This window comes from Myxine glutinosa, chromosome 7, assembly GCF_964187855.1.
Source record: "Myxine glutinosa chromosome 7, kmMyxGlut1.1, whole genome shotgun sequence".
NCBI classification, from domain to species: Eukaryota; Metazoa; Chordata; class Myxini; order Myxiniformes; family Myxinidae; genus Myxine; species Myxine glutinosa.
In genome coordinates, this window is record NC_136267.1 from 190,406,440 (window position 1) to 190,428,141 (window position 21,702).

At 46.0% G+C, this 21,702-nt stretch overlaps 1 protein-coding gene across 3 annotated transcripts in view; it reads right to left on the bottom strand.

Annotated features, from left to right (window-relative positions):
• The window catches only part of LOC137431910 (protein phosphatase 1 regulatory subunit 1A), a 99,330-nt gene that overhangs the window by 33,211 nt on the left and 44,417 nt on the right, over positions 1-21,702 (bottom strand). For 2 of the 3 annotated variants that reach the window (XM_078782640.1, XM_078782638.1), the window contains exon 7: positions 13,265-13,359. In XM_078782640.1, the coding sequence (XP_078638766.1) occupies positions 13,274-13,359 (86 nt within the window). In that variant the 3' untranslated portion in view covers positions 13,265-13,273. The remainder of the gene's footprint in view (positions 1-13,264; positions 13,360-21,702) is intronic. The other variant, XM_078782639.1, reaches the window with a different exon arrangement.

The following is a 21,702-nucleotide window of genomic DNA, read 5'->3' on the forward strand; positions in this document are numbered from 1 at the left end:
GTTACATACAGACACATGTTGTGTGCTGACGATGGAATGTTTCACTCCGTTACACAGACACATGTTGTGTGCCGACGATGTGTGTGCATGTGGAATGTGTCACTCCGTTACAAACAGACACATGTTGTGTGCCGACGATGTGTGTGCATGTGGAATGTTTCACTCCGTTACATACAGACACATGTTGTGTGCCGACGATGTGTGTGCATGTGGAATGTGTCACTCCGTTACATACAGACACATGTTGTGTGCCGACGGTGTTTGTGCATATGGAATGTTTCACTCCGTTACATACAGACACATGTTGTGTGCCGACGATGTGTGTGCATGTGTCACTCCGTTACATACAGACACATGTTGTGTGCTGACGATGTGTGTGCATGTGTAATGTGTCACTCCGTTACATACAGACACGTTGTGTGCCGACGATGTGTGTGCATATGGAATGTTTCACTCCGTTATATACAGACACATGTTGTGTGCCGACGGTGTTTGTGCATATGGAATGTTTCACTCCGTTACATACAGACACATGTTGTGTGCCGACGGTGTTTGTGCATATGGAATGTTTCACTCCGTTACATACAGACACATGTTGTGTGCCGACGATGTGTGTGCATATGGAATGTTTCACTCCGTTACATACAGACACATGTTGTGTGTCGACGATGTGTGTGCATATGGAATGTTTCACTCCGTTACATACAGACACATGTTGTGTGCTGACGATGTGTGTGCATGTGTAATGTGTCACTCCGTTACATACAGACACATGTGTGCCGACAGTGTTTGTGCATGTGGAATGTGTCACTCCGTTACAGTCGAGTCAATGTATCAGATGTCACTCGTGTTGTCCGCCAATAAAGACTGTTCGATGTGGCTTGTCTTGTGAAAATAATGCCAATTGTTATGAAGTTGGTAGAATCATAATTTGACATGTTTTGTTTTTTAATTTACATGTTATTGTTAAATAATGAAATGTTGTTGTTAAAAAATGTTATATGTTGGTCCAAGTGTGGAGAGCTTGATCAGACTCACGAGACCAGGTTCACCTGTTGATGACCTGTTGTACACAGTAATGTGTGCGGGCAAGACGAGACCACCATAGGCCTGACCACAGAGGCCGTGCTTATCTTACTCACAAATGCTGAAATGTACCGTTAGTTTGCTATGCAAAGCAACATATCAGGGCCTTATTTTCAGTGTGAAAACGATTCAGTTGTCTCGAAGTAAAAACAATCACATAAGTAAATCGATGTAAGTGACACAATTTACGGAGATTTCCATTATATTGTACTAAACATCACGACTCGGTATCTAATTGCAAAGGAAACGATAAAAAAAAATATTAAGCATTAATTGGAAAAGCCGTCATGTTGTATAATAAGTGATGTTAAACATGTAAATGAATAAACGTAAATACTTCATTACAGTGTGTGTGTGTGTGTGTGTACATTTGTACTTTTACACAAAAAGTGAAAAAATGCAACAAAATGTTTTTGAGATGCAGAAGGGAGGAAGAAAGAGGAGGACACAGGGAGGGAGGGAGAAAGGAGGACACAGGGAGGGAGGGAGAAAGAGGAGGACACAGGGAGGGAGGGAGAAAGAGGAGGACACAGGGAGGGAGGGAGAAAGGAGGACACAGGGAGGGAGGGAGAAAGAGGAAGACACAGGGAGGGAGGGAGAAAGAGGAGGACACAGGGAGGAAAGGAGAAAGAGGAGGACACAGGGAGGGAGGGAGAAAGGAGGACACAGGGAGGGAGGGAGAAAGAGGAGGACACAGGGAGGGAGGGAGAAAGAGGAGGACACAGGGAGGGAGGGAGAAAGGAGGACACAGGGAGGGAGGGAGAAAGAGGAAGACACAGGGAGGGAGGGAGAAAGAGGAAGACACAGGGAGGGAGGGAGAAAGAGGAGGACACAGGGAGGAAAGGAGAAAGAGGAGGACACAGGGAGGGAGGGAGAAAGAGGACACAGGGAGGAAAGGAGAAAGAGGAGGACACAGGGAGGAAAGGAGAAAGAGGACACAGGGAGGGAGGGAGAAAGAGAGGGACACAGGGAGGGAGGGAGAAAGAGGAGGACACAGGGAGGAAGGAAGAAAGAGGACACAGGGAGGGAGGGAGAAAGAGGAGGACACAGGGAGGGAGGGAGAAAGAGGAGGACACAGGGAGGGAGGGAGAAAGAGGAGGACACAGGGAGGGAGGGAGAAAGAAGAGGCCACAGGGAGGGAGGGAGAAAGAGGAGGCCACAGGGAGGGAAGGAGAAAGAGGTGGACACAGGGAGGGAGGGAGAAAGAGGACACAGGGAGGGAAGGAGAAAGAGGAAGACACAGGGAGGGAGGGAGAAAGAGGAGGACACAGGGAGGGAGGGAGAAAGAGGAAGACGCAGGGAGGGAGGGAGAAAGAGGAAGACACAGGGAGGGAGGGAGAAAGAGGAGGACTCAGGGAGGGAGAGAGAAAGTGGAGGACACAGGGAGGGAGGGACAAAGAGGCGGACACAGGGAGGGAGGGAGAAAGAGGAAGACGCAGGGAGGGAGGGAGAAAGAGGAAGACACAGGGAGGGAGGGAGAAAGAGGAGGACTCAGGGAGGGAGAGAGAAAGTGGAGGACACAGGGAGGGAGGGAGAAAGAGGCGGACACAGGGAGGGAGGGAGAAAGAGGCGGACACAGGGAGGGAGGGAGAAAGAGGAAGACGCAGGGAGGGAGGGAGAAAGAGGAAGACACAGGGAGGGAGGGAGAAAGAGGAGGACTCAGGGTGGGAGAGAGAAAGTGGAGGACACAGGGAGGGAGGGACAAAGAGGCGGACACAGGGAGGGAGGGAAAAAGAGGAGGACACAGGGAGGGAGGGAGAAAGAGGAAGACACAGGGAGGGAGGAAGAAAGAGGAGGACTCAGGGAGGGAGGAAGAAAGAAGAGGACACAGGGACGGAGGGAGGGAGAATGATTCAGTTTTCTTTGTGGACACAAGGAATACTGAACCTCCGTTTGTTGTGACGGTGACAATAGATCATTCCCCTGTGGAAATGGAGATCCATACTGGCGCTTCGAGATCTATCATGTGTGAAGGCATGTTCACCTCGCTGTATCCACAGGGTGGGGTTCCGGAGATCACGCCTGTGTCGATTAAACTGAAGACATATACCAGCGAAATTGTGCCTGTGATCGGCTAAACCATTGTGTCCATTGCATATGATGGTGCATCCCACGCTTTACCGTTGCTTGTCACAAAGGGCAAGGGTCCGGCTTTGTTTGGCATAGACTGGTTAAATGTCATCAGACAACTGGCATTATGTGAACCGTGTGTCCACCAGTGCTGGATGCGCATCGATTGACGACAAGTATCCTGATCTATTTCGTGATGGTGTAGGCACTTTTAAAGGCACCGAGGTTAAGATTCATGTGGATGCTGAGGCAAGGCCTATTTTCCATAGGGCAAGACCTGTACCGTACATGATGCGAGCAAAAATTGAGGAGCTCAATCGTCTTCTGGATGAAGGAATCATCGCCCCAGTTGAATACTCCGACTGGGCTGCTCCAATTGTACCTGAGCTGACATTTGATGGGAGCTTACGTATCTGTGGGGACTACAAGACTATCATAAATCGTCATTCAAAACTGGATGGATATCCTCTGCACAAGGCCGAGGACCTGTTCATGGCTCTCATGGGAGGTGAGACATTTACAAGGTTAGACCTGACTAATGCTTATGCACAAATGGAACTTTCAGATGAATCAAACTTTCACCTGTATCAAAACACACCATGGACTGTTCGTGTACAATCGATGCCCTTTTGGCATTCGGTCCACCGTGCCCATTTTCCAGCGAAAAATGGAGAACTTATTAAGAACTGTACCCAGAACGGTTGTGTTTCAGGATGATGTATTGGTGACCGGTCGGTCAGCCCAGGAACACATCCAGAACCTGAATGAAGTGCTAAGCCGTCTCTCCAGTGCAGGTCTTCATCTCCGTCGTGATAAATGTGTCTTCATGGCCCCTGAGGTTGAGTTCTTGGGTCAGCGCATTACGCGGAAAGGCATTTTGCCCTCACCAGGTAAAGTGGAAGCTATCAAGAACGCTCCCGCTCCCACCCATGTGTCTGAGCTTCGTGCTTTTCTCAGAATGTTAGCCTACTTTGGTAATTTCCTACAAAACCTGAGTACTGTCCTGGAAACGTTGCACATTTTGTTGTGCAAAGGCGTTCATTGGAAATGGGGTTCTGCTCAAGAGAAGGCTTTCAGGGATGCAAAAACCCTGTTATGTACGTCACCATTGCTTGTACATTACGATCCTACGAAAGAGCTCACGTTGAGCTGTGACAGTTCATCTTATGGAGTAGGTTGTGCACTATTGCAAACCAACTATGCTGATCTTTTGCAACCTGTTGCATATGCATCGAGGAAACTGTCAAGTACGAACGTCGGTACGGGCAGGTTGACTGCGAGAGGCACTTTCTTGCATTTTTGGAGTAGGTAAAATGCACCTGTACCTTTATGGGAAACCCTGTATATTGGAAACTGACCACAAACCCCTCCTCGGTCTGTTGGGGTAGGATAAGGCAGTATCACCGACTTCATCTGGTCGGGTGCAACATTGAGCTCTAACCATTTCTGGTTATGACGACAAGCTTGGGTACAGGCCAGGATGTGAAAGGTATTGTGCAGACGCATTGAGTCGTCTTCCGCTTCCGCAAACCATTGAGGAACCACCTCTACCAGGTAATGTTGTTTATCTGCTGTCTCAGGTTGTTCATGAGAAACCACCTGTCACTGCAAAGCAAATTGCAAGAGGTACGAGCGACGATCCTACATTGTCGCATGTCAGACACTGTGTCCTGTCGGGTGATTGGTCATCTTGTACAAGTGAAGCGAAACCGTATCTGAACAGGAAGGACGAGTTCTTAGTTGACGTGGATTGCCTCCGATTGGGTGTCGTATCATCATCCCACCTAAACTACGTGAGACAATATTGTAAGAATTACATGATGCTCACCCTGGGATGGTCACTATGAAAACTATAGGCAAGGCTCACGTGTGGTGGCCAAATTTAGACAATGACATGGAAACCTGCGTACGTCATTGTCACACATGTCAGGTTAATGTTAAGTCACCGCCGGAAGCACCACTTGAATTGTGGTCATGGCCAGTTAAACCTTGGTCGAGGTTACACATCGATCATGCTGGACCTTTCTTAGGTAAGTTGTTCCTTGTCGTTGTTGATGCCCACTCAAAGTGGATTGAGGCTCTTGTTGTGCCCTCTACAGGCTCGGTCATTACAATCGAAGCTCTACGCAGTATGTTCGCCATTCATGGTTTTCCTGATTGCATTGTATCGGACAACAGCTCATCTTATACCAGTGCAGAGTTCCTGAACTTTTGCAAGCAAGATGGCATCAAGCATTATACCTCTGCTCCATACAAGCCTGCCAGCAATGGCCAGGCTGAGAGGGCCGTTCAGATCGTGAAGAGTGGACTAAAGCGTGTTACGGAAGGGACCATACAAACTCACTTGGCCTGAGTCCTATTGAGTTATCGCACACGACCACATCATGCTACTGGTAGTTCTCCTGCATCAATGTTAATGGGCCGCGAGTTAAAGACAAGGTTATCACTTGTGCACCCAGATTCGGTGGCCAATGTCGAATTGAAAAAATTCCAACAGAAGCATTGTCACGACCGTACGTCTGTGAATCGTGAAATTAATGTAAATGATCCTGTGTTTGTTCTCAATGCAGGCCTGGGTGAGAAGTGATTGTCTGGGGGTAATTATCGAGAGTATTGGTAGTCAGATTTTCCTCGTCAAACTGTCTGATGGTAGACTTCAGGGGAAGCACCTTGATCAACTCAGGTTGTGTCACACCAAACCAGCAGAACCACCTGTATTTGTATCGCTACCTGTTCAACTATCCGAGAGAGTGCCTTTACCGCCCCTCGTAACCGCACCTGCGCCTGTAGAACCTTTACCAGAAACGTCCCCGACCAATGGCTTTCCAGTGGTCCTGGCGGATGTGCTTGTTGTTTCACCCACTGTGAGCGGTGTCATTATCGAACCACCGGTTGCTGTTTGGCGTTCGAGCCGCAAATGTCGTGTGCCGACGTGCCTTGATCTTTACGGGGGGAATTGTAACATACTGTGACGTCATATCCTTTTCGGGGCTGCGCCACCTGTTGGGTGCTCTAAGGGCTTTTTCCGGTGTGGTCACTTCCGGGAATAAAGCGCTGTTTTTACGCTTGCTTTGTGTCTCTGAATCCCTCGATTTGCGATGCCATCAATCTCGCAAGGACTTTACAATCCTATACAATGAGGATCGTCCTAATGGTAAGGACTTCATTGAGAGGTTTGCCAGGTGAGCAAATCTTCATCACTCCATTAACCAAAGTACAAATCAGTCCAATCTTGTACCTATTTGGATTATAAGAATCCCATCTTGTATACTGTCCAATAAAGGATAAGAAGGCTAAATAATAACAAAAACATATATGGTCATTCTCAATGGAAAATAAAACGATATACAAGCAGAACTCCTCAGACAAAACCTTTTATAATGATATGGGGTTTATGGTTCTTGGTCGAGTAAATTAAAAGAAAATTGTTGGAAAGACAGACAAACTAACAAACAGAACAAGTGTATTATTTGTACTAGAAGAACATGCTCCATATGGGAGCGGCCAGGGGGGTTATGCTGAAATCCTTATTCAATTGTTCAATTCAAAACGTGCAATTCAAAACACCTCACTGCACTGGAAAATGTGGAGACAGGAATATTGTACTGAAAGGGTGAGGACTTGTAATAACTTCTCCCACCTGGAGCGGTGTTCCACAATACACATTTACATGGAGAATTTGCATCCCACCCCTTCCCCTCATATCCACCAGCAGAGATAAAAACACCCCTATCCACCAATTGTGGTCATGCTGTTCCTATGTAGCAAGTCTTGATGTAATCGGTCCAGAACTGTAGGAGTAGCACGTGCACGACGAACACACACACACACACACACACACACACACACACACACACACACACACACACACACACACACACACACACACACACACACACACACACACACACACACACACACACAGGCTTACCTCGGCAGCTCTGAGTCGTGGAGCGTGCGCCCAAGAGGGATCGCAGAGCAGAAATCGACTTACAGCCTATGAATTGCAGCCTATGAATCGGCATCGCCTTGCAGCCTATGAATTGCGGCCTATGAATCGGCCTCGCCTTGCAGCCGATGAATTGCGGCCTATGAATCGGCCTCGCCTTGCAGCCTATGAATTGCGGCCTCGCCTTGCAGCCGATGAATTGCGGCCTATGAATTGGCCTCGCCTTGCAGCCTATGAATTGCGGCCTATTAATTGGCCTCGCCTTGCAGTCTATGAATTGCGGCCTATGAATCGGCCTCGCCTTGCAGTCTATGAATTGCGGCCTATGAATTGCGGCCAATGAATCGGCCTTGCCTTGCAGCCTATGAATTGCGGCCTATGAATTGGCCTTGCCTCGCAGCATATGAGCGACGTTGCGAGGCGAACCGAGTTACCGGCACGACTGCTGGGACATTAGGTGGTTTTGGAGCCTATGCCATTGCGGCGAACATAGAGGGAAAAGCGGACATCGAGAGAAAGATGAACGTGGTCTGTTGCCATTCAAATCGGCACCGTGAGGCGGGCCGAGCAGCCAGCACATCCGCCAGGACCTCATGCGATTCTGGAGCCTTTTCCCTGAAGGCAGACATTGACAGGACAAAGAGGTACGCTACCATGTGGATCGCATACAAACCAGACTTTTGCGCGGGATACCTGGTGGACCCCGGAGGGGAGGGGTCTTCAATTGAGAGGGGGAGGGTGTCGGTGTTGAGAAGGGGAGGGATTGTGAGTGGAGACGGAGAAATAAATGCACACGAAGCACTGCTCACACTGAATTTGATAGATTGAGAAGGAGCTTTGTTAATAGACGTGGCTCCAATGTACCACGGGAAACTCTGGATTCCAGAAGCAAAGGTTTGAAGGGGGATAGGAGGGATTGTGAGTGAAAAGGAAGAGTGAACGGGAATGCACACAAAGGGCTGTTAACATTGCGTATAAATCGAGACAGTGATTCGTGAATAGATGTGGCTCCAATGAACCGTGGGAGACTCCAGATGCCAGAAGTGAAGGTTTCAAGGGGGATAGGGGGGATTGTGAGTGGAGACGCAAAAGTGAATGCATGCGAAGCGCTGCTCATACTGGGTCTGATAGATTGAGACGGGGCTTTGTGAACAGACAGTGGCTTCGATGAACGGTGGGAAACTCCGGATGCCAGAAGCAAAGGTTTGAAGGGGGATGGGAATGGCGGGCTAAGGTCCCAACTGGGATATGGAGACGGGGAATGACACGTAATGTGCAGGGTTCTGTGATGGGCAGGTCGGGGCAGCGCTGCGAGGCGGACCGTTGAGATGTGTGTTCATATGTTCATTGAGGTGCCGAGAAATTCCGGGGTATCGACCCTGACGGCAGACGTAAATCCTGGAAATGAAGGTGGTAGTAAAGTAAGTGGAATGCGATGCCGTGCAACTCATGCATAGTCCAGACTTTTGGGTGAGCTGCACAGTGGGTCACGGAGAGGAGGGGCCTTCAGTAGAATGGGAGGAGGTGATGAAGATGGGGCACAGGGAAACGACGGAACATCTTGTGTTGATAAAAAAAAAAGTCAAAGGCCTAAAGAGGAAACCCTATGCTTGTGCGGCCACTCCGAGCAGCAGGAAAGTGTGCTGTAAAAAATAATGACTGCACGTTCTCAAGTGAGGAAAAACATCACCTTGCGAAGAGACATGATTATGCACCAAAGCAAGAAGCTGTAAAGGTGCTAACTGTCTCACCATCATCAAAGACGATACTACAGAGGAGAAAACTACAAACACAAACCTGGAGTGTCGAGGAGAAGGAGATAATCCTCCAATGCAAGATGTATTCCATACATAATGGATTACAAATTTCTGGTTAAAACAACTTGATGCTCTTCACAATCACTACACCAGGACATTTAATGAACTGATCCAAGAGGAAAAAAAGTGACGAGTGGCTCGTAGAAGGGAACACCTTTCTCATCCCAAAATCGGAGAAAACCCAACTTCCCCACAAATACCGACCAATAACATGTCTACCAACCACATACAAACTGCTGACAGGAATAATCACAGAAATGATGTGCCATCATCTAACACAGCAAGGAGGCTTAGAAGCAGAACAAAAGGGATGTAAGAGCGGATGTTATGGAACAATTAACCAGCTACTACTGAACAAGGCCACACTTGAAAATTGCAAAATGCGAAGAACTAAATTGTCCACCACCTGGATAGACTACAAGAAAGCTTTTGACAGTGTCCCACATTCATGGATGATAAAATGCATGTAAATATACAAAATCAATCCCCAAATAATCAAACTGATTGAGAAAGCAATGGAACTCTGGAATACCACATTGATATTACAGCATTCAGAAGGAAACATCGGAATACCAGATGTGAAGATAGAGCGTGGAATCTTCCAGGGAGACAGTCTTTCCCCCTTCTGTTTTGTCTGGCTCTGGACCCACTAAGTAACCTCATCAATGAACAAGGACACAGATACACCCTAACAACCAATAGACGAACATCCAAAGAAATAGGAAAGGTGACGCATCTACAAAGCATGTGTGATTTAAAGCTCTTCTCTCCAAATGACAAAAATTGACAGACCAACTAAAAGTAGTAAAACGGTTTTCCGAGGACATTCAAATGGAATTTGGACTATACAAGTGCATCAGGTGCACATTTGTACAAGGTAAACCAAGAGAAACAGACCACATAAAAATTGACCTTGAAACAACAATACAGCAGAGAATATCTACATAGAAAGAAGCTGATCCTGAAAGCATACCTCTCCCCAAGAAACAAAATCAAAGCCATAAACCAGCTCACAATACCAGTGTTCAAATATAGCTGTGGAATAATAAATTGGGCCTATTCAGAAATCAACAAGTCAGACATCAAAACAAGAAAACTCCTTACCATCCACAAAATGTTTCACAAAAACCAGTGCATCCCGAGAATAGGGCTGACAGGATGGCCTAGAGGTACGCACACTCGCCTCTAAGCTGTCTAGCCTGGGTCCGAATCCCGACCCAGCTATTAACTGTCAGTTCGGTGTTTCACAGGCAGGGTGATTCATCAATGTGTGTGCCGTCCCTCGGATGGACGTTGAACTGGGAGTCCCGTCTGCCAGCATGGGTTGGCAGATGTTAAAGATCCCATGGTGTCCTTCGCAAAGAGTAGGCGAGTATCGCCGGCAACATGGCCAAATTCCAAATTCCTGCCATAGCTAGGCGAATGTCAGGCCTGGCCAGGTCAGTTCGTGAAAGACTTGGGCCAAGCTTCCCCCAGCTGACCTCACAAGGTGGGATAATAGTGGCCGTTAAAGAGCAACAAAGTGCATCCCGAGAATGTACCTGCCGAGACGAGAGGGAGGGAGCGGCCTGATGGAACTCAACCAGGTGCACAGAGCAACGAGTGTAGGACTAGCTGAGTATGTGAAATACTCAAGACTATCAGATGAAATTTGTAAACAAACATGAACACAACAAACCTGAAAAGGTAGCCCTAATTCACCTTACAAATAATTTCCACAAACAGGTGTGAATAGAAGATGCCGCACTGGTAAATGAAACAGTAACAAATACAGCCCCAAAAATTGCAAAAAAATACAAAAGAAACGTATTTTAAAAATATCAAGAAATATACACCAATAACTGGGAGAATGACAAAAGAGCAGGAAAATACAAAAAAGAATTGGACAGAGTGGGGATACACAAAGAAGGATCATTGGAATGGCTATGAAGAGGTCAGCTCAACTGGGATGGAGAACGAATCTTACTATAATTCACCAAATGTCCGTCCGTCCGTTCGAAGGTACCGCAAAAACGGCTGAACCGATCGCAACGATATTTTGGGTGGGTATTCCTGGGACACCTGGGAGTAAAATAGGCTCTATTGTTATTCCAATTTTTCCCCAATTTTCCAGGTTTTCTAAACATGATGGAATAATATTTACCGATATGAACAGTGATGTGGCTTTTGTTGAAATTCTACGTACCAGGAGAGAGTAGATCGACTCCTGACGAACTCTTCCGATATAAACGTGCAGCTCCAAAATAGCTTGGCAGTGTGTGCAAAGCGACTGAGAAACAGGTGTAGTGGCCGCTTCCGTGTTACAGATTCGGCGCACACTATTCACACATAAACGTGTGACTGAGAAAGACGTGTAGTGGCCGCTTCTGTTTTGCAGAATTCAATCTTTTTTTTAAATGGGCGCCATGTACTGTTTAGATTTTGATGATTTGCGTGTGATATGATTCAACGGATGTTTATATGAATCGTTTAAAATTAAAAAGGCCTTCAATTTCTGATATTTTGCCTTTTCATTTGGGCTTCCCAATTGAAGCCCCGCCCATAGGGCGGGTACCGTTGCTAGTTAATGCCCAAGATCAAGAACACTACACCAATGGATTTTAAAAGATGGTGGGACTGAGTCAGACGGACAAGTGTAGATTCTACAAGACAGAAACAGAAAGTACTAGTCACCTGCTCTCGGGATGCAAAAAACTATTATCAGAACAACTTTACACACAACGGCACAACACAGTATGTAAAGTGATTAATTGGCATATCTGCAAAAATTTTAACATCCCAGAACCAGAAAACTCATGGAAACACGAACCAAGGGCAATCATTGAAAATGAGGACGTCATGCTCACGTACGACCTGATGATTCCATCGAGCGTGAACACAGAAAACAAAGCATTGCGTCCGAATATTGTACTCAGGAACAAAAAGGAAAAGACAGCATTTATTTTTTTTGTATACAGAATCGAGGCTCGTGAAAGAGCTAAAAGCTAAAAGCATTAAAGCATTGATGATTGAGATATCAGTTCTTAGGGATTTTGGCCTAAACAACGCATAAATCAAGAAAATGACCAAACACCAGGATCTCAAAAATTAGGTAAAGAGATCTTGGAAGCTGAAAAGCATCGAAATTGTACCAGTGATAATTGGAGCAACAGGAATGATGAAGAAGGATCTCAATGAGATTTTAAAAACCATCACCGGGAATATTACCACAAATGAACTCTAGCTGGAGGCAATCCGGGGTTCAGTGACGACCCTGAAAAGAACCCTTGGACCAAAACTCTGAAAAAATTGAACAGCTTGCTCCATGAACCGTGACCCCTTACCGAAGAGGAGGGTGGATACTTTGGGTCCTGGGATACTTACTCTGTTCCACCTCTTGAAACCGCGAATGGAGATAACAACCAAATACACACCTACATGCACACACCCATACACACACATATACACACACACACACGTCTGTGAATTATAGTAAGGAGGATGGATACACATTTAAGAAAAAATATATAAAGACACAGCCAACCAATAAATAACACGAACTACAAAACACAACTAAAGCAATTTTGAAACTAACAAGTAAGAGCACATCTCACCTGAGGCTATTCTTATTCATGATCCATGTGCTTCCTCAGGCCTACTTTAGGTTCTAGCTCTGGCATATAGCGACCATTCTATATCCAGTTTGCAACTTATTTGCAGTCAGTCATGGCGTTTTGGGGATTTCAAGATTTTGGCATGACATCATCGATGTTTATTGATCTGGTTGCATTCCAGGATCGCATTTATCCTGATGTGTTATTATATGGATCTACATGATTCACCATAGGAATATTACTCTGCTCACATACTTCCGGAGTTGTGCAACATTGCTTTCCCCTCCTTTCTGAGTTTCCTGTAAGATGTACAGGTAAAGTGTGCTGCCAAGCACAAAATTAAAAGCTGAACTCCCCATTAAACTGAAGCAGGCCTTGGAACATATATAATATGTATGTGACTTGACAAGATCAACTCCAATACACGTGTACATAGAGATGCCATAAAAGAAGCAAAATACATGAAAAAAGTGCATTTATGTATAAATTTCAGGAATCAAGCAGGAAATCCATCAACAAAATATTTTTAAATTCTTTTCAAACAAATAAAGAAATAAAAAATGCCTAAACCTTTTTTTTTTGCTCGTCTTACAATATTAGAAGAAAAAAAACATGCTTTTGGCCTTTCAATAATTGGGTGTATCCTTTTCTTGTATACTTTGATAAAATCTGTATTCTATAATTATCAAGCAATCTCTTCAACAGACAAGCTCCTCCAAGCAGTGCTACTCCTGCGAGACACATCTTACCAATCAAACTCATCCTTCCATAGTAGGCTCTTGGTCTTCACCTTCTTCCTCACTGAATGAAGAGACCACATTGGTGCTTTTTAATATCTTCACACCTGCCACAAGAATTACACAATAACCTGCAAATTACTGCATCATACACCATGCACCTTTTTTGTTTAACCCAAGCGTGCATGGAAAAAATCTAGACGACTTTGCATAACACGGGTCCAATGGACCCAGGAACTAAAACAAAGTTAATGTGCAAAATATATTATTTCATTTTTATTATGATTGTTATGCTTTTATATGCAATGTATGGGTTCCTGGACGATATTTGCAAAAATTAGAAAATTTTGATCTTGTTATTGGAAGAAAACCAAAAAAGCAAAGTTTATTTATTTGTTTATATTTTTCAGTTTTTTGGGGGGTTTTTTTCAATACAAAGTTGTGGCTAGTATTGGAGTATTTCTTCAAAAAATGTCCATTCACCGATTTTTTGACATTCCGTCAGTGGGAATTCCATCAAGCAAACTTGCAAAAATGAAGCAAAGAAATGAAGCAAACTTGCAAAATATATTGTTATTTGTATTGTCGCGTGATTGCCCCTTGGTTAAGACCAGGAATCGCAGATGGCCAAACGAGGCGTCCGGGCCAATGGCAGATTTGACTATGCAAGCACAGGAGGAAGAAGGGGCAGAAGAAGAAGCCGGAATTTACCTGACGCGAACCGAGCAGAATTCAACCCTGCAAATTAATCTCACACGCACACGGGATTTGGAATGGAAGGGAAAATAATAAAAGGGTTTATTCCAAATAAATATCAGGACAGGGAAACGCGATGATCAAAACTAGAACCTAGGTTGGGCCGTACCCACTCACAGACTTCGAATACAAAACAACGAAATGAATAATAAAATAAACGTGTCGTTGTATTTGTGAATGCACGTCTTATCTAAGTCTGGCAGTCGGGGATCGTCTGGCTCGATTGCGTCGTCCGAATCAACTCCAGTCGGCGGGAAGTAAGGCTTCGATGCGCCCCCGTTCGCCCACTGCCAGGCCACCGAGCCACTCGCTCGCACTCGTCTCGCCCGCTCCAGTGGCAAGCCTTGCTTGCTTCGTGAACGCCAGGGAGGAGAATCGATGGTGCTCCAATGTTGCTCCAACAGGTAATTTGCGGTTCACAAAAGGAAGGTCCAATCGGGAACGAAAGGCAAAGCAGAAGGGAGGTCCGGGCAGGAGTGAAGCCAAAGCGAGAAGGGCAAAATGCTGGCAAGCCAGGTTTTTTGTTGCTTGTGATCTGACGTCAGTTCTCTTCCTTTGCCAATCAGTGCCTCCCTTCCTTGTGACCTTTTGTGCCTTTTCACGTCACCGGGCCTTCTACTTCAATCAGTGCGTAGCTTGTTGGTAGTTTGTTCGCGCCCTCCACACTGATTGGCCAAGCGTCTTTGGTATCACGTCATCGTGCGACACGTCCTTCATCTTCCCTACCCTCCAATCAGCGACCTGCCTCCAACTCGCCCTTCCCCCCTGTCAATCAAGAGTCCTTCTGGGCGTGGCTCTCGGCCCTTCTGTGCAATGTCTGCCTGTCATGGTGTACCACTGCGCGGCCGTTGCCTGCTTGTCTTTCCGGTCAGTTCTTTCATCAGTCATTGTAAGGGTGGGTGGGGGGGTTTAATTAATGTGGTGCACTAAGAGCCTATCTAAGTGTCTATAAGAGTGCGTTGCCATAAGGGACAAAGGAATGAACACCAGGTCTGACACACAGGGGAATTATCTTAGTTCCTAGAACTATTTATCAGGCCCCATTCCTTGTAATGGGGACAAAGACACACCTTAATCCGACAAACCGCCGACAGATCCTCTACTTATTTACATCGAGGTGGTTCTAGCTACCCCCGACAGACGAAGCATGATACCTATACAGATCTACCTAAATCTATATATGCCTACCCCAAAATTCACAACAGTATTTTAGTTATTGTTATGCTTTCATATTTAATCTTTAGATTCATGGACGATATTTGGTTTAAAAAAAAAAAAAAAAGTCATTTATCCTATTATTTGGAATATGTATATGATGTATGGATTTTACAGGGCCATGCTAAAGCCAGCGATGCAAATGATAGGAAATTCAAAAGATATTTGTTAGCACAAAATAATCAAATACAAAGAACAACTATAAAGAGCAATCAGAGATTGCAGACCCTCGCCAGGATGTGTTTTCAGTGTTTTTTAAAGCTTTTTTTTTTTTTTTTTGTATACAAGATCGAGGCTCGTGAAAGAGCTAACATTCATCACAACAACAACAACAACAACAACATGCATTTTAAGGCCATGTTCCCTGCTAGAGCGGGGGTTAGCCTTGCGGTCCCCATGACAATCTTCTCCATTTTGCCCTATTTTCAGCATCTCTCCTTGTTAACCCCCTTGCCCGCATTTCTTCTTCCACCATCTTTAGCCAAGTCTTTCTCGGTCTTCCCCGTCCTCTACTTCCTTCTACATTAACTTCCATCACTCTTCTCAACCAGTCACTTTCATCCTTCCTCAATACATGACCAAACCATCTCAACCTGTTCCTCTTCACAGCATCAATCACAGGCAATATTCCCATCATCTTTCGCAATTCATCATTTGTCTTCCTCTCTCTCAACGATACTCCGCACATCCATCGAACCATTCGCATTTCCACCCTTTCCAGCCTTCGTTGCTGCTCTACGTTCATTACCCATGTCTCGCTCCCATAAATCATAACACTTCTCACACATGCAGCATACACCTTTCCCTTCAGCTTCAGCGACACTCTCCTCCTCATCAGCACGCCACTCAGTTCCTGAAACTTCTTCCATGCACATCTCACTCGAGCAACCGTTGCCGAGTCTGATCCACCTTCTCCATTCAGCATGTCTCCGAGGTAGCAAAATGTTTTCACACCTTCCAGCTTCACGCCGTCTCCAAGATCCAACTCAACATTTCCTCCATCTGCAGCTCCCTCTGTGCACACCTTACATTTGAATGTAGCTGCCACACTGGTTAATGACCCTCTCAGACCACTACATTTTTGATGAACCCACTCAGCACACATTGTACATTGAATGGAGTTCACTCCGACACCCTTCCTACACACAGCACACGGCCACTTCCCAGTTCTTTCCACCTCACCACATGCTTTACCACTTGCCATCACCTTTGTCTTTCCGATATTCACCTTCAGACCTTTTGTCTCCATACATTCCTTCCACTTGTTCATCTTTTCCTTCAGTCCATCCATACTTTCCGCAATCAACACCAGATCATCTGCATACAACAACTCCCACGGTAAACCCTCCTTTACGGTCTGAGCCAGCACCTCCATCACAGCTACAAATAGTAGTGGACTTAGTACCGACCCCTGATGCACTCCCACCTTCACCTCAAACTCACCACTGTTCCCGTCCTTCGTCCTTACAGCTGTGCGTGCTCTTTTGTACATTGCCATCACTACTCTGATCAACCATTCCTCCACTCCTAACTTCCTCAATGCCCATGTCAATACTTTGCGTGGAACCCTATCGAATGCTTTCTCCAGATCAACAAACCCAAAAAACAACTTCTTCCTCTTATCCATGTACTTCTCCTGCAACTGCCTCACAATGAAAAGCGCATCTGTCGTTCCTCTTCCTGGCATAAATCCAAACTGCATTTCGTCGATCTTCACTTTCTTCCTTATCCTCCTCTCCAACACCCTTTCCAATACCTTCATTCCATGCTCCAATATCTTTATCGCTCGGTACGAGCCACACTCCAGAGGGTCACCTTTCCCCTTGTATAGAGGGACGACGGTACTCAGTTCCCAATCCACTGGAATGCGGCCTTCTTTCACCACCAAATTACAGATCTCTGTCATTCTCTTCACACCCCAACTTCCTGCTGCCTTCAACATATCTCCCACAACTCCCGTCGGCCCTCCCGCTTTTCCACTCTTCATTGCTTTTATCGCTTCCTCAACTTCCTTCTCAGTTATCTTCTCTGCCGGTCCTAAAACTGGGTTACTCTCTATGTTGCCATCCCATTCATTCTCTGTATTCAACAGCATTTCCATATATCTTTTCCATCTTCCTTTAATTCCATCTGGGTCGACAACGATTTGTCCCACTTCATCCTTCAAGCAACTCACCCCCATCACATCACACCTCTCTTTCGCTATCTGCTTTGCAATCCTGAATACTGCTTTCTGACCCTCTGCCGAATCCAAGCGTTCTCCGAACATTTTCCTACATGCCTCCTGCGCCTTTGCTACCTCTTTCTTTGCAGCCTTCCTGGCTGCCTTATAACTTTCATGCTCTGCTGTTTCTGCTCCCGTACCCTTCGCCTTCTGCCACTCTTTGAACTTCTTCCTCTTCTCGTCAATCCTCTTTCCAACCTCAACATCCCACCACCATGTTTCCGAGTGCCTCGGTGGTCCTTTTGTCCATCCACATACCTCACCAACGGCTCCCAACAGACTAGCTTTCATTGACATCCAACCACTTTCAAGCTCAACCACATCATCCTCTACCCTACTCAGCCTCTCTTTTAATGCCTCCCTTACTGTCACCTCTTTCAACCTCCACACCTTCATTCTCGGTTGGTACTTCACCCGCCGAGCTCTCCTCGCACCTTTCACCCTTATGTCGCAGACAACCAAGTGGTGCTGTGAAACAGCCTCCTCCCCCGGGATCACCTTTGTGTCCCGGAGGTGACCCCTATCTCGCCGACGCACCATCAGGTAGTCAACGGTTGTCGTCGACCCACCTGACGTGTATGTAACAAGCTTATTGTCCTCTTTCTGGAACTGAGTATTACAAATCAACAAATCAGCTCCATCAGCAAACTCCAAAATCCTTTCACCTTCTCCATTTCTCACACCATATCCGTAACCCCCATGAACTCCGTCAAAACCATCCATACTCCTTCCCACATGTCCATTTAGGTCTCCTCCTACCACAACAACTTCCACATCTTTCATGTTTTCCATCAGCTTCTCCATCGCACACCAGAACTTGTCCTTCTCTTCATCGCTTCGACCAACCTGCGGAGCATATCCCGAGATGACGTTCACCAAGAGCTTTCCAATCATCATTTTCACCATCATCAACCTATCACTCACTCTCGTCACACTCACCACACTGTCTACAAACTCCTCAGAAAACAGGACACCAACACCATTCACGCCCTCCGGGCACCCTTGCCACACAAACTTGTATTTCTGTCCCTGCCTACCCTTCACCATTCTCACACCACTTCCCTTCCATCTCGTCTCTTGCACACAACATATGTCCACTCTTCTTCTGACCAATACTTCCACCACTTCTCCTGATCTCCCTGTCATTGTCCCCACATTCCATGTCCCAAACCTCAGAAACCGATCTCCACTTCGGGCTGCACCCTGCCCATATGTACTTGTGATTGTCATGGTTCTCTTTTTGAGGCAATGTTTTTATGGCCGGATGCCCTTCCTGACGCCAACCCTCTTAGTCGTCTCTTACGACACGCAGGGATACGGTGTACCTATTCTGACCAGGGTACACACTGGGAAACGTTTAAAACATGTAAATTCTGGGGGTGGGGGGGGGGGGGGCGGAGGCGTCAGCATCACGGCTGCGGTTTAAACATATTCCAACAATATCCAAACAGAACGATGAAAAAAAACAATCCGGGAAAAGTCTCCAAGCGAGAACGTCGATTTGAGAAAGAAGGAGCAGAGGCGGAAGAAAACGAGATACAGGGGGCGGGGCACAAGCCGAGACGAGGAGGAGAGCGAACAAGCACGTGTCCGGGAGGAGAGAAAGAATCAATATAGAATTATTTGTCTAGGGAGGTGAGGTGAGGGGGAGAAAATAAAATAAAAGAAACAAGCAATACAGCGAAGGAAATAACCCAAACCGACAAACATCATCATCACACAAACATTAACATTCATTAACATTAACATTAACATCACACTAACATTCATCACACAAAAAGTAAAATCGACACACAAAATACAAAATAAGGGGAGTGGTAGACAAGATGGGGAGGGAGGGGGAAGGACGGACACAAGCACAACATTTGAGAGCAAGGACATCGAGAGAACTGTGGGAGGGAGAGGGCTTGGAGGGAGGTGGGAGAGGTATAAAACATATAGACACTGCAAGGACTTCCAGGAAAGAAGTTGGAATTTCAAAAAAGTGTATCTGGGGTGAAAATTAGCTGGGGTAGAAAAGATCAAGGTTTTGGATGGGGGAAGATAAGAGATGGTGGTGAACAACTGTTTTAAAGACCTGGAGGGAGGAGTGGGATTGAAGGGAGTGGGGGAGTTTGTTCCAGAGGCGGGAGAAAAGGGGAATGAAAGAGTGAAGGTGAGCAGAGAGCCTTGATTTTGGCAGTTTAACCATACGAGGGTTGCTGGCAGATCTTGTGCGACCTGCAGGAATATTTGGGGGACAGAGCACAGAGAGAGCTGGGGGAGCAAGGCTGGAGAGGAGTCCCTGGGGGAGCAAGGGGAGCAAGGCCGGCTGGAGAGGAGCAAGCTTTTGTGTTAAAACAAATATGGCGGCCGAAACACGTGACCAACGACGCCATAATTTTTTTTTTTCTCTGCCAATTTATCCCTAGATGATGCTCAAGAAATTTCATCTTGATCGGATGAAGTTTTGTGCTTGTCGAATTATGACTTCATAATGGAGGAACCTATGACATCATCCTTAACATATTTTATTCCCCATGGAGAGTTATTTACAATGAGCCATGTCTCAAATTTTTCTATGCAGCGCTTTCGGAGAAAGAGGTGCAAAGGTTTTCGGTTTTTCGAAGATGGCGCCCATACCACGTGACCTATGACCTCATAATTATCTTAAATTTTTTTTACAGGTGGAGTTGCACCTCTGGTGAAAATCTCCTGTCAATCGGACCAATGGTTGCAGAGAAAATCAAATTTATTCTGTGCGGACAAACAAACAGACGGACTCAAATGCCACAAAAGCCACAAACCGACTCAAATGGAATATCCTCTCCCCAGGCGAGGGTAATAAATGATGTGGTTTGTCCGTCAAACACTGAAAAGTTCTTTACCGGAAGCGCTTCACACACACAACATGGCTGCGCTCCTTGCAAACATGCTCAGCGCACTTATCGCAAGTCATTCTGCTTTTACGATCCTTGTGGTGGACCCTGGACTTGGCCACATGTGGACCCAGCTTGTTGGTCACATGTGGACCCTGGTCTTGGCCACATTTGGACCCTGGTCTTGGCAGTATTTTACTGCCATGAAACTGTTGGCCCATGACAAGCTGGTCGTGAAGTCCCCATTGGCATGAGCTGAGCTACTCACCTTCAGCCTGAGAGCAAGTGATGCAAATGAAAAACGTGTAAATTCAGAATAATTTCCAATAAGAGGCAGAGGTTATTGCGAGCAACCTGATTGGTCTGTAGCTGTTTGAGGTAAGGGAGGGGATGGAGGGAGAACAAACACCAGAAACAGATTTGACCAGACACCACCCGGATTTGGAGTAGTAAGACAGGTTTGACAGTTCAGTCTTGAGAGTAGAGAGATAGTGCTTCCTGCTCTCCTGAGGGTAGACACACACTTGTTCCGAGCTTGGTGAAAGGAACTGAGATTTCCTTCAGTTGGATTTGCCTTCCAAGAGGAGAAGGCAAGTTGCTTCAGGGCAACTGCCTCACCACAAGATTCCGTGTACTATGGACGGGAGGAAGGGTATGACAATTTACTTTGGAAGAATTCCCAGGAAGAGTTGATGTCAGAGGCATTAGAGATGGGAGACCAGTCCAGATGATTGATGCTGCTTGAAGACCGTGCCAGTCGGCAGAGAATGTTTACGATTGGAGGAATGAGTTGGAAGAGAGAGGAAGAAGGAAGGAGGCAGCTTTGTGGATGAGTTGAGGCAACTGAGGAGGACGGGTGAGAGGGGAGCTTTGAAGGGGAGGGTGAGGTGAGGGATTTGAATGGGAGGGGTAGGGGAGAGATTTGAACGGGAGGGGTGAGAGGCAATTTTGAAAGGGAGGGGTGAGGGGGAGTTTTGAAGGGGATGGGGTGAGGAGGGAGATTTGAAGGGGAGGGGTGAGAGGGAATTTTGAAAGGGAGGGGTGAGTGGGAGTTTTGAAGGGGAGGGGTGAGGAGGGAGTTTTGAAGGGGAGGGGTGAGGGGGGAGTTTTGAAATAATTGAAAGATTAATGAAATTCGAGCATCCAAAACAAAATGGGGATTTGAGATTTTCAAGTCAGAGGTATGTTTAAAAACAGAGGAGAGGTGGAATAAGGGTGAGTTAGTATTTGGAGAAAGGAAAAACTGTAAGAGATTGAATTTTTTTTATCGAATGATTGAAAGAGCGATTTGAAGACACCCTTTTAACGTTTTACACATTTCCTGACAAGGTAAAAATGTGATATCCAATGGTAAAGGCCACGTGACTTGGAGGACTTCCAAAAACCATTTTTGACTA